The 13,701-nt window shown below is 42.0% G+C and overlaps 2 protein-coding genes across 3 annotated transcripts in view; one reads left to right on the top strand and one right to left on the bottom strand.

The window, feature by feature from the left end:
* The window catches only part of FAM185A (family with sequence similarity 185 member A), a 43,571-nt gene extending 39,477 nt beyond the window's left edge, over positions 1–4,094 (top strand). The window contains exons 8-9 of one of the 2 annotated variants that reach the window (XM_075428372.1): positions 2,532–2,649; positions 3,172–4,094. In XM_075428372.1, coding sequence (XP_075284487.1) covers positions 2,532–2,647 — 116 coding nt within the window. In that variant the 3' untranslated portion in view covers positions 2,648–2,649; positions 3,172–4,094. Of the gene's footprint in view, positions 1–2,531 lie in introns of both variants that reach the window. The other variant, XM_075428371.1, reaches the window with a different exon arrangement.
* FBXL13 (F-box and leucine rich repeat protein 13) overlaps positions 4,067–13,701 on the bottom strand; it is a 103,489-nt gene continuing 93,854 nt past the window's right edge. The window contains exons 20-21 of the mRNA XM_075428369.1: positions 13,529–13,692; positions 4,067–5,592 (exon numbers count right to left, since the gene is read on the bottom strand). Of these exons, the coding sequence (XP_075284484.1) occupies positions 5,457–5,592; positions 13,529–13,692 (300 nt within the window). The 3' untranslated portion in view covers positions 4,067–5,456. The remainder of the gene's footprint in view (positions 5,593–13,528; positions 13,693–13,701) is intronic.

The raw sequence follows: 13,701 nt of genomic DNA, 5'->3' as shown, positions 1-13,701 counted from the left end.
AACACTTAAAATTGCCCATCTTTGTGTGTTTATGATAGAACAGAGCTCTCTATTCACTTGCCCTCCTGGAGGCTGGAGAAGTTAAACAGTCGGTACTTCATGAAAGATATTCTCTGCCTTTAGACACACATGGGAGGAAAAAAAATCCGTTTTCCTGGGCGTTAAACTGAAAAAGTGGCCACGCAGCAGTGCTGGTGCATCTGTCTTCTCCTGAGCTCATGCTGTTGTCTTGACTTGTGGCTTTTGAAATTAAAATTAATTTATTTTTTTTCCCCTGCTTTCCTTATTCTCAATCCAGCAGGCTGTTGGCTTTCATGATTTAATCACACAAGCGAAGTCATCCTCAAAACCCACCTATGTTCCCACAGTATTCGGAGTACAGGCAGTGAGTACAGTTAAGGCAAAATGTCATCAAACAGTCTCCAGCTAAACCTTGTTGCTTGATCAGCGCCTCGTACACAAAGCTATTTAAATATCTTAAGCTTAATTTGAACCTGCTACTGGCAGTAGGCTTAATAAGCTTAAAATAGCTTGAAGATCTTCATCCCTAGGGAGTGGAACTGGACACTCACTTTCCTGCAGGCAATTTGATATTTTTCTGCATTCCCTTCATAGGCAAATCTCCAAAAGAAGCATAAGGAACAAAACATTTTTCTAAGTTCACATAGCAAATGCAAAACGAGAAACAGAGCTCGGACAACAACTGAGCTTTAAACCAGCTCTTGTTAATTTTTTTCTGTGTTTCTTCAAAAGTCGTCTGTAACTTTTTATGAAGAGCATAACAGGGTGTAAGCAGTGCCTGGAACTGTTCATTTACAGGGCTGATTCTGTGCCTCAGTGTCTGTTCCTGGTACGGAAGTGCAAGCCATAGTGACAAAAACATGAGAGAGAGGAGCTGGGACCAAGCACTCCAATATGAACTTTCTGAAAATATCTCTCTGCCCTACATTTATTGTCTCCTCTCTCCTTAGGGAAAAAAAAAAACCAGCTGAATTTTCAGTGCTCTACAACTCTGTTAAGGGATCAGCTGAATTTTCCTTTACCCTTCTTTGTTCGTTCATTTTTTTGACACCTGGAGGTTATTTCCTGTTTAAAATTCAGACTGATCTAATGTTTTAAGGTCTACCTCTACTTAAAAGATAGATTTTTGTTTTCATTTCTGTTCAGTATTCTCTGATACAGTACTGCTGCAAATTGGTGATTCAGGAAAGCTTTCTGAGGAAGTTTCAGATTGTAACAGATTTCACGTACAACCCCTTTGTCCAATTTCATGACGATCATCATAGATTAAAGTCCATAATAAGATGGGGAGCAGACCTGTGGATTCTGCCTTACAGCAGGAATGATACTGAGATGGAGGGGGGTTGCCTGGGGCAGTCAGGAGTGCAGAAATTGTCCTAGGGCATCCATGTGGAGATCCTGGAAGGCATGTTGTAGTCTGGTAACAACGGACACTGAAATACCTCGTTGTTCAGTGGGAGAACTCCGTCAGTGTTGGACTCCTCTGAAAAGCCTGTACTCCTAAAGAGCACCTCAGCCTGCTAGTGAATTGATGTGGGTTTGGCCCATAACCTTAAATTAATCCCGCTTGGAAGTACCAAAGCCCTGAAACACTATTGAAAAGTTCTGGCACGTAGGCTGGAGTTGTGGAAAGCGATGCAGTGATGTCAGCTGGAGTTTCGCCATTGGTTTTGACGTGGCCAGAATTTAACTTCAGCTGTGTTACAGGTCAGAGCAGAGCATGTTTGCAAAGTTGCTTCAGAATCTGCTTCCCTGCCATCCCTCGTGCTATTCCAGGCTCAAATTAGTTCTAAACTTAGAACTCAGTCAGTGCTAAAGTAATAATAAAATCCATTTTGTAAAGATAAACCGAAGTGAAGGTTGATCTTGTGATAAAGGCAGTGATTTGGGACTTAAAAGATCCCGGTTTAATTCCAAATTTGGTCATAAATCTTCTGTATAAATTTGGAAGGTCACTTTCTCTTGGCCTCAGTTTCTTAATTGTAAAATGAGGGCAAGTTGAACTTTCTCCTTTGTCTGCTACACAGTGAGCTCTTCAGAGCATGGTCATGCATATTACATTTATGTGAAACATGTAAGAAGACAGACATCTGGGCATTGCTTTTTTTTTTAATCTGTTATCATAAGAAAATAGTAGTAGTAGCAACATCTGGTCATCTGGAAAGTCAGGTCTTACCCATGTCTCTTTTCCATGTTTACAATAAAGATGACATTTTTTCACATTACTTAGCCAGATTAATGTCTAATGTAGATGTATTTTCTAGCCCATAAGAAAAACTATAGTACTATATAATAAAAACCACAACTTTATTGTAATAACATATTATGGAAAATGAGATTAAGGCAAAAAATTGGATCGAGAATGAAACATCAGAAGCCCCTATTAAAAATATACAGATTTTACCAAGTCAAAGTCTTGTAAGTATTTCCAGGGAGCTTGGAAAAAAGCAGGCAATGTGAAGATGTTTACTGTGTGTCAAATTAAACTAAACAGAACTCTCCTCTTCCAGGTCACATGAATCAAAGGAATGAAACAGACAAATGGATTAAGGCTGACACACAAAATGGCAAAGTGTGTCTTAAAAGCCAGAGCTGGATCCAGTCTGTCAAGCTGAAGAGTTCTTAAAGGTGAAATAGGCCAAAGAGATTAAATCAAGAAATTGTGACGGAACATTTCTGTAAAATTATGAAACTTTCTTCATGCATATTCTTAATATAAGAGAAACAATATTAAAAATTAGGGCGTTTTAACCCAGGATTTGCCTGTGACAGTGGCTGGTGCTTCACAGGTTCTGGTTTACTTTCGGTGCCTTTTGGGAATGACAAGATCTTACATATTCAGAATTTGTATAACTTGACCCACCTACCATGTCTGTTTAAAAGCTGGTAACTTTCAAACAGAAGTTTGGAGTCATCGCTTAAAAATAAAAAGCATTTTCCACATCTGATATTTGCAAATATGAAATTTACTTCCACAATGACATGCTCTGCAAGCTATTTTATGTTTTTAAGTTAAGTGTCTCAGTACTGTGGGAAATGCAAAATGCAAAAAATTTTCTTCAAATTATTTGTATCGTGGATAGGATAAAACCACTTTCAGAACTGTAGTTCTTATTTGGTCTTCTCGTTTGGTGTTTGACCCCTAAACAGTTTCTGCTTTGCCAGTGGGTACTGTATGTGTAAAACTACTTGTATGAAATGACAGAACTTGCTCCGTGTCATTCTGAACCACCTGCCTGTGGATAGAAAGAAGAACTCTAGCTATGTCTACCACTGTTCGTCTGCAAGGAAAAAATTTTAAAATAAACACTCGAACGTGCCATGGATCTGGCTGATTTCCAGGAGGAACACTCCACTGAGTGGACTTCGGATAAGAGTGCACGTGAAGATTCCCCTAAAGTAAAAGCTGCCAAAGAGTGGAAGTATTGGGCCAATAAATGAGAACTGTCATCTGTTTATTTGCTACATTTCCAGTGACTTGCTGTCAGCCTGGCAGGACAGGCCGGGCCTGCACAAGGGCATGCGTGATTTTTTTGTGGAGGATTTTGTGGTACCATAATGCAAGCACACCATGAAGTAAATGGAGCTTTTAAAAGCCATTCCATACATATGTATGGCACCTTCTAAAAGAAGTACTGAAATTTGTGTTTCAGTAAGGATTCCTGCCAGCTGAGCGGGTGGAGAGTAGCAAAGAAGAGTTCCAAGTGTCAGCTCAGGTTTTAAGTTGTGTACGTGTGTGTATGTACTTTAGATCATAATGGTACGTTATGAAATTAACTTCTCCTTTCCCACAGGGTATACCTCTTCCCCAAGAGGTATAACTGCCCCTGGCTAATGGAGGCAAGGGCAGCATTTTTACAGTAATTCAGGGTGGTTAAAAACTCCACGTTCTGTTTGCTGTGGTGTGTACTGTTTGTTTGCATGAGGTGGGCACTGATGTGTATGGTATTTTTAATATAAACACTAATACATAAAACATTAGTAATATTATTACTAGAAGCAATATATTACTCGTTATTAGTAATTACTATTATACTTTTTAAAGATAAAATATTAATAAATGTGTAATGGTTTTAGGTGTTGTGAAAAATTTTTGAAACTAATGACTTCTGTGCACTGCTGTAGGCAAAGTGAAAGAAGCACCTCTAAATTCACACTGCACTGAAAAATAAAAACAGTGTAGTAGATATTTCACAAAATCGAATCCGTTTAATAGTTCCATTATTCACCTGGAATACGAAGCCTGTCAGCCTCTGTGATTAAGGTTGTGCTTTTTGGGACTGCCGCATCAGCAATTTGAAGGAGAACATAGTAAAAAAACCTGTTATTTCTTCCACGTTCAAAAGAAAGCAAGCTAAGGCATTCATATTCTGAATCTATCTGGAATTAAACACTAGGATTGGTAGTTATTTGCTTAAAGAAGTTTAAATAACCCATTAGAAGAATTGTGCTACCAGTACAGCTACTCTGATTATATTCTTTCCAAGCTAATAAATGTTAAGACCAGGTAGAACTTTAACATGGAGGTCAAGAATGAGCTGAAGAAAGACAAATCTTTGGGAGTTTCCCCAGAGGCATTTGAGTAATGTCTTGTTCTGCTATAATGAGGTGAAACTTTATAGTTTTCTCTAGACAAGGAAAGATTAGTGGGTGATCAGTAATTTGGATTTGAATGGCAGATCCCATGTCTGCTCTTTTTTTTTTTTTTTTTTGTCCATTCGATGAGACGACATTTCTTGTCACTGGAGGAAATTCATCCTTGAGCACTTTTCTCATCTGTGCTCCTTTTCACTTGATTCTCCTGTGTCAGCTGCGAGCCAGCCCCCAGTTCAGATCTGCAGACATAAACATCAGCTCGCTTAGAGACTTTAGCTCAGCCTGAGAGGCTCTTAGGAGAGTTATTGCTCAGGGTGTACACATGACTGCCGAGAACTAGAGAACTGTACTTAAATGTGCACATGTAATAGTGTCTTAAGCAAGGGGTAGTCACTACCTGTTCCCTGTTCTTCATTGCTCAAGAACGCTGTACTTGATGAGTACCAGCCCTGTGAAGTGTGAAGGTCTGTGGGAGGTAAGCGTGTTTATGTCCTGGAGGGGACCTTCGTGGCAAACAAGAACCCCAAGCACACGCAGATTCATTTATTGCTTACTCTGCATGGGACTGCAAAAACTTCTCATTACTGAAAGACGAAGACAGCTTGAATCAACATGTGAAACTTAGCGATGTTGTTTCTGTGCAGCTGTCTTGCTTGAAGGCATACACACTCCTGTGAGAAAGATTTGCAGTGCCTCCTTACTAATTCCACAAATGGCCTTTTATTAAAGTATGATTAGTTTTAAGAAAAATAATAGAGTGTTCTTTTCATGCTGTGGTGAAAAACCCTTGAACTGTAGAAGACGTGGAATTTCTTCATTTTTCCTTTTGAAGAATTTGTTTATTCAGGCTCTGATGTGTGGTTTTTGGTGAAGGTGAGTATGTTACCATCCCGATCGTATCCAAGCCAGGAAGGAGGGTCAGCATCGTTATGTTCTTGTTTCTCCAGTTTGGCTGTATATTTCAAGACAGCTTGTCTGCAACAAGAGTTAGAAACAAAAAAAAAATTATGAAAAAAAACTTTGCAGAGGCTATTCCTACAAAGAACGCTAAAAGCTGTTTAATGAGCAAAGTTCCTTGTTTTAACTGAAGCTATTGATATTATAAGAGGTGCTGTGGAAACAAGAAAAGAAGATAATGGTTAGGTCACAGAAGGTGAGGTAATTGTTTAGGTTGGAAGGGGCCTCTGGAGATGGTTTAATCCTGATCTTGCTCTAAATGGATCCAGCTGGACCAGGTGGGTCACGGCTTTGCCAGCTGAGTTCTGGGTATCTCTAGGGATGAAGATTGCACAGTTTCTCTGGGATCCTGGTCAAGTGTTTGAGCAGCCTCATTTAAAAATGGTTTCCTTGTATAATCAGAACTTTATATATGCCACTTGTCCTGTCAGTGCACGTTTGAGAAGAGTCTGGCCGTGTCTTCTCTCCTGCGACCTCCGATCAGAGTCACAGACAGCAGTAAGGTCTCCTCCAGCCTGAGCCTGCTCTCCCCAGGATGGAGCAAAGCTGTTCTTTCAGCCTCTCTTTACGCGTCGCGTGCTCCAGCCCTGCAGTGGTCATGGTGGCCCTCACCTGCCCTTGCTCCTGTGTGTCAGCATCTGCCTCGACCAGGGAGCTGAAACACAGAGCTTTGGGACTGAGTGGGCGATGCCAATGGAATAATAGCGTTGTGTTTTGGAGAAGTCATAGCACAAAGCAAGATAAATAAACCAAGCAGCAGCAAAAGACACCACAGAGTCTCCAGAGTGGTCTGTCATAGCCGTACAGAAAGGCTCCAGTAACTGTGCAGGCCCCCATCTCTGTTTTTTCCTGTGAACAGTGTAGCACCTCCAGGTACTTTTGTCCATTCCTGGTTTATCTTCTGCTTTCTTTTTGGCTGACCTCTCCAATTGCGGTTGTCTTCTGTCACCCACCTCTTTCTAAAGTGTATGGTTGCTGAAACCGAGTCGCCTGCGCCGGGGCAGTGCTTCAGAGCCTGCTGGTTAGCTGCCCTGGCCCCGGGCTCGCCCCAGGGCTGTCGTTTGCAGCTCCTGTGACAGCTGAACCGCAGCGGCGTCGCTGACCATGTCCACAGCCACCCACGAGCCTCTGATCTCCCTCAGCGTTTCATAGCCACTGCCGCTTTGCAGCCTTAGAACACAGCATCAACCAACGAAATGACACAGAAATAGGCAAAGATCAGCCCTGCTGCATGGGACGCCCTACAACCGGTTGCAGAGCAGCACGCTCTGGTCCCTCCTTTCCTGGCAGGATTAGGCCCGCAGCTCTCACTGCCTCCCCGAGCCGAAGGAACTCGGATCGACGCTTTCAGTCTCGTGAACGCCTCTCTCTTTCCATCACCCCTGCGCTTGGCTGCCAGCCCGCTTCGGGCCAGGCCGAGCACCTGCCTGCCCGGCCTCCTCATTGCCCAAGGCTCCCCAGGCTGAAGACTCCCCAGCCTCCCCATCGCCAAAGGCTCCCCAGTCCAAGCCACCTGGGGAAGGGCCAGCGCCCCACACCTCCCGTCCTCCTCAGGAGCCTCAGCCGGAGCTGGTGGGTCACAGCCCTGGCAAGGCAGCCTTTCTCCCCACTGGCCCAGTGCCCCAAGCTCTGTTAACAACATGATACATGGCATTTAGGCAAGACTAGGAAAAAAACCCAAATTAAAGTGGTCTCTATCTGCCAGCAATGCTACTACAGTGTTTTTTCCCCCAAAGTGGAGACGCTGGAGGTGGTTACAAAGGAGGCAGACGTGCCCAGCTGTACCGCCTGCACCAGCACGGCAGGAAGGGGGAGCGGGGAGGAGTGGGAAAGGGACACAGCCAGTGAAGCAAGGAAGGTTCCTTTTCAAGCGCTGCGGGGTACTTTTTTCTGTGAATCCAACACTGACACACTGTACGAAGCCCATGCACATAAGGCTGCATCTGTTTTTATATTAGTGAGGCCTGTGCCACTGAGGAATGTGTGCACAATTTATATGAGCTATAAGCTCTAAGCTATAAAATGAAAATAAACTCATCCAAGCCCAAATTCCTGTTTTTCATGGAAACTGCAATGTATGGCTGCTGTCTGAAGCATGTATAAGGGGAGCTGTTACTATTTTTTTGGAAAATTATGCTGTCCCATGCCTGGAGCTACAGTTGATTACTTTGCCAGAAACAGCCATTCATTAATCATCAACACATGGCAAAATAGACCATTTGTTTAAGATATACTGTACTATGACAGAGCCTGCTTATTTATTTATATAGTGTCTTAAATAAGCGCATTGATGCCTAAAAGCATTTCAGCAAATAATTACAATTAGCTTTGGCAAAGCAAATATCTCTTGCTATAAGTCAGAGAAAAGCACTGGCCCGAAACACGGCTGGAGCAGCACTGGACGATATAGTTGAATCCTTACCCAAAGCGTCAATCCCCTTTGCTAAGGGGCGGAGGGGGGGGGGGGGAAGGGGCGGGGGGCTAGGCAATGCAGTTCTGCAGCACGGTCTGAATCCTGAGCCTTTCCAAAATTCAGAAATGTTGGGCTGGGTCCATTGTAATAAAAAGGAAAAGTTTTGAAACAGACTTTTGGAGATGAGGTTACAAGAGTGAAAAGTAATGGAAAATAAAAACTTAAACATGGGAGAACTGTTTATGGTGCAAATGCAGGAGAAATTATGCTGAAGAGGCAAGTGGAGGAAGGCAAGCTAATGGGAAGAGCAGAAACCATCCTGCAAGCATCTCTGGGTCACAAAAAGTGATAAGACTACATAAAATCTGGGGCATTCTGAGGTCTATGTCAGCTGCAGTAGTTGTATCATTCTAAAGCATCCAGTTCAAGTGCACACGAGGGCTGAAATATGGCACTCCAGGAGCCTGCACGTCACTTCTGTGGAGCGGTTTACAGTCAGGCTGAAGGCAGTACTACGACATTTCTGTTGCTGTTTCAAGAGAAAATGTAAGACTAATCATTCTTAGTCCTTTACCAAATCATGTGTTGGCTATCTTCATCTTAATTTCCGATTACACATGTGTTGGACTCCCAGATCCTTCCTGCCTTAAGACGTGAATATTTGGATAATAAGAAATTCTGCTTTTTCAAGAAAACAAGAGTTCTTGCAATCTCCTTGCTAACCAACAGCCACCATCAGCAAACAGAACAGAAACAATAAAACTCCCCAAAAGCAAAAATCAGAATGTTCTTCAGATGTGAAGTGTACTGTAGCTGTTAAGACCCAATGTAATTTCCGTTTAAACGCAAAAATGGTAGTAGTATTTGTTGATGAGTCACTTGTTAACAGAGTAGTTATGAGTTTAAAAGAAACGTAACTGGTTTCATATTAGTGCAGACAAGAAGGAAGGAAGCATTTAATTTTGCTCTCAAAGAACAGCTTTTGGTGGAACCAAAATGTGACAGACGAGATGCAGTTCGGTGAGAGCAGGAGGCTGGCAAGGGCTGCTCAAGGCAACAGCAGATTTCCTCTCTCATTTTGCACCCAAAACTGTTAATAGAGAGCCACACCTGCCTCTGCGCTGCAGCTGGCTTTAGATAGTATTTGTGTTTAGACGTTTAAGGAGAATGTTTTACAGGGAAGAGAAGTGTTTCCCTACAGACACCAGTGTGTTATTTCTAGTAGAATTAGTCCCAAGTGAATCACATCCAATACAACCTTTTCCTATGGAAGGCACATTTCAGAAAGCAGTGAGTTAGCTTACTTTTCCTCTAGTAGAAGAAATCAGTTGTACCAGTATCATTTACTCTCACAAGTAGGTTATCCATGATTCTTTATGGCATTTAGAAATGGGATTAATTGAAAGGTCATTAGCCTCTAGATACAGAAATATGCAGCAAGATATCAGGCCATAGACTTTTTTTTTTTTTTTTTGTTCTAACATTTAATAAATCTGGAACCAGGCTAGCATGTTGGCAAACATAATCTCGAATGCTACCTGATACTGGAAAGAATGGACAATTCATATGCTTGTAATTGTTTCCTACGAAGCTGCATTGGACTGAAACTTGAAGAATTTTGCAGCTCCATATGTCTTCTATTTTAATCTAATGAAACAGTAAAAATAAAACTTTGAAAAAGAATGTGACACAATACAAGAAATATGCCTCAATATTTGCAAGGCTCAGTCCAGTAAGAGATGTCTGCTAGGACTGGTTATTTTTAAATAATAAATAATGGGGAATTCCTTTGGCAAAATGAAGTATACTTGATTTATAGATTTTGTAGGCAACTTTAAACTAAAACCATATTTCTGCTATTGCTTATTTAGAACTCAAGACACTAGCATGTTTAGTTCACCAGATTAATCTGATTTTTACATAGAGGTCCTCTTCCATCTCCTTAAACAGGGAATGAAATCTCACACCTGCAGAATGTCACTTACACCTGAAACCAGCCTCTTCCTCTCTGTTCTATGAGAATCGAAGAACCCAAATAAGGTTTTAAGAGTTAGTCTGTAAACAGAGAATGAGGCCCTGTTGTTCATTCTTCTGACTTGTTGCTTATTTTTCAATACTAAAAATTGTGAATGAAATGCATAGTTCTATAAAAGTATAATGTGACATACAAGTGACAGTACTGTCGTTGCTTTTGATGTCATTACTGAAAATCTGCTGCAAGATGACTAACAGTGTAGCATCACTGCCAGATTTTACTGTGCTTTTGATGTTGTTATTGGCAGAAAACAAATGCTTTTTATCATCTTCACAATATTGGCCTTGAACTACAATAAAAAAGATTTTTTTGAAAGTGTGACGCATATGTGATATGGAATATCACCGAATCTAGCTGTGAACTCCTTTATTTTCTGAATATTGTTCCAGATAATGACAATTTTAGAGTCTGCATTGAAAACCCACTCTGATCTGGACATGGTCAGTCTATTTTGCAGCCTGCCTAGGTCTAGGGAGGTTCTTTAGATCTGTTGGGAGGAACAAGCAAAAAAATCTTCAGTGCTGAATTATTCTGCATGATCGATCCACCCGATAGTTTTTGTCCCAGACTCAAATGGCATGGGGTAGGAGTTTCCTGTCGTTGAAGATATGGTGCAGAGGGTTAGAGACTGAGGCTGGCAAAGAACACAACCATCCACTGTCGTGTGTCAGAAAACCAGGCTCAAGAAAGTAAAATTCACAAAGTTTGCCTACTTCTAAAAAAAAAATCCCCAAAAGGGCAAAGATAACACTGGGTGGAGATGTGTGTCTCATGGTTGCATTTTGTTTTGTAAAGATCTGTAACTCTCCAGGGCTTTCTTTGCAGTAAAAATAACTGGTTGGGAAATTCCTTGGCTGAGTCAGAAGAGTTTAATCAAGACGTTTGGAGAACCCACAGCATATGGGACTCTGAGGCAGAGGCATAATCCTGGGTCATCCTGGAAAGGCTACAGTAATGCAAATGGTTTTCTGAGAAGTCAGGTCAGCTCTTCGATCATGGCTCACCCAACAGAAATTGGAACTCGCACAAATTTCTGTTCCTACTACATCTCACTTCTACGGGAAGATGTATAAGCAACCAGAGCCTGAAAGGGACAACGCACTGATTACTGCCTTACACAGAGATAAGAAGTCACAGAAAGAGCAAGTCAACAACAGTACTCCAAGGGTAAAAGAAAATCCCTTGAGGCTTAATATGAGAAAGACTGTAAATCAGAAAGTTATGAGAAAATTAAATGTATTTGAAGTATCTTTCTTCAGAATGAACAGTGTTGTTAATCTACAATAATTTTTCAATTGCTACTCTTGCATATCAATCCTTCAAAACACTTTCTGTATCTAACAAGTAGAGGTTTTAAGAAGGAAGTTCTGAGATGACATTAAGAAAACTAAGTCAGAGAGAAGTAAAGAAAATAAAAGTAATGACAGCAGAATTGGTTATGGTGAGACAGAGGGAAATAAACCAAGGAGGGATTGGAAAGCATGAAGCACGCTGGAAATATCTTTTAAGTTATTAAGCATCTGCATTGGTCTTGTGGTCTCTAAAGTGACTATTAAACTCAGGCATGCTTTAGCATGGAGTGTGCTATCTACAATGGTTCTGTTAGAGTGGGGTGAGAGCTCTCCTAGTATGGATACTTTCCATATAATACAGTATTATGTATTTCTTACTCTCATAAAGTTTCATTATATACTCAGATATATTTGCCATGCTGAAACTTCAGTTCTTTTCCAGTTTCAGTCCCTTTGGCATGTCTGGCCATTGTGCAGTTCTAGGCGTGTGGCGCCTGGTCTGTGATGGTCTTAACCTCCATGGAAGGGTGATGAGCATTAAGGCTGAATCTTTGAGACTCACAGCTGAAAACTCAGCTCTAAACTCAGCTCTCCCAATTTTCAAGAAGGGTAAGAAGGAAGACCCTGATAATTACAGGCCTGTCAGTCTCACTTCAGTGCCTGGTAAAATTATGGAGAAGGTTATTCTCGGAGTTAATGAAAAACACCTGAGAGACAACACAGTCACTGGTCATAACCAGCACAGGTTCACAAGTGCAAAAGTCCTTCTTAACCAATTTAATTTCCTTTAATGACAAGGTCAACCATCTCGTTGACCAAGGGAAGCCAGCAGATGTGGTAGGTTTGGATTTTAGCAAAGTTTTGGTACAGTCTCTCACAGTATCCTTCTGGATAAACTGTCCAGCATACAGCCACACAAGTCCATAATACGTTGGGGGAGCAATTGCCTGACAGGTCAGGCTTAAAGAGTTATAGTAAATATACATCAGGCTGACGGCCAGCCACCAGTGGGGTTCCCCAGAGCTCCATTTTAGGACCAGTGTTTAATGTTTTTATAAATGATCTGGACACAGAAGCCACATGTACATTAAGTAAGTTTGCTGATGATACTAAACGAGGAGGAGCTGTGGACTCTCTCGAGGGTAGACAGGCCATACAGAAAGATCTGGATAGGCTAGAGAGCTGGGCAATCACCAGCTGCATGAAATTTAACAAGAGCGAGTGCCAGATTGTCGACCTGGGAAGGGGTAATCCTGGTTTATACGTACAAACTGAGGGACGAGAGACTGAAGAGCAGCCCCACAGAAAGAGATCTGGGGGTTTGGGTTGATGGCAAGTTGAGTAGGAGTCAGCAGCATGCCCTGGCAGCTCAAAGGGCCAGTCGTGCCCTGGGGTGCATCAGGTCAAGGGAGGGGATTGTCCCACTCTGCACTGGTCACTGGAACAGGCTCCCCAGGGAAGTGGTCATGGTACCAAGCCTGTCAGGGTTCAAGGAGCTCTTAGTCACATGGTTCAGTTTTAGGTAGTCCTGTAAGGAGCAGGGATTTGGATGTGACGATTCTTATAGGTCTTTTCCAACATAAGATATTCTATGACTCTGTATTCTAAATCTGACCAGAACTGACTGGCTTTTAAATATCGTGAGGCATCAGGAGACTCGGTCCATTTACACCAGTAGGAAAGTTGGATTACATTGTGGTAGATGACCCATTTTTTCCAGTTGTAGATACATAACAAGTACCTTCCACTGGTACTTCATGAAACTATGCTTATGATTCGCTGCATTTTGTGCACAGGCCCACATCTGTTTCTGCCATATACTGACGTTCAGTCACTGGGAAACGGGCTGAGCTCAAGTACACAGGGCAATGGCTGAGAGCATTAGGCCCAGTCTGGTTTTCTCCCTCTTGTTCCCTTGTGCCCTTGAGGTGATATCCTGTGTCAGCAGAAACTTCCCTAAGAGGACATTGTCTACCATAAAGATAGATGGAGGTCTCTATTTCCCTTCACTTTTGGCTGACACTAGAATATGTAGGTACCCACATGAGGCCACAGGAACCCTAGGACAGGAATGTGGACACTCTCTAGCAAGAAGAGCAAGATGGCTGAAGCCAGATACCCAGCATGCCACCATGATGCCAATGAAGAAAAAAAACCCTCATGGTTTTGGGTTTACAACCACCTCTGAAGTAAGATTAGGAAATATCCTCTTACTTGGTAATATTTCTACAGTACAGCATCTTGAGAATCTGGAGTTGCTTACAACCTTTCCAAAGGTATTTCAGTGCTTTGTCAGTAAGATGAATGCAACCTGAGACATCCAAGAAGTGGAGATAATGGCAGGCTGCAGCCAAGTACTGGATACAGGTATCAGTCATCTGTAAATG

This window comes from Opisthocomus hoazin, chromosome 8 (genome assembly GCF_030867145.1).
Source record: "Opisthocomus hoazin isolate bOpiHoa1 chromosome 8, bOpiHoa1.hap1, whole genome shotgun sequence".
NCBI lineage: Eukaryota > Metazoa > Chordata > Aves > Opisthocomiformes > Opisthocomidae > Opisthocomus > Opisthocomus hoazin.
The sequence above is the reverse complement of the archived record's forward strand: the minus strand, read 5'-3'. Positions and strand labels throughout refer to the sequence as shown.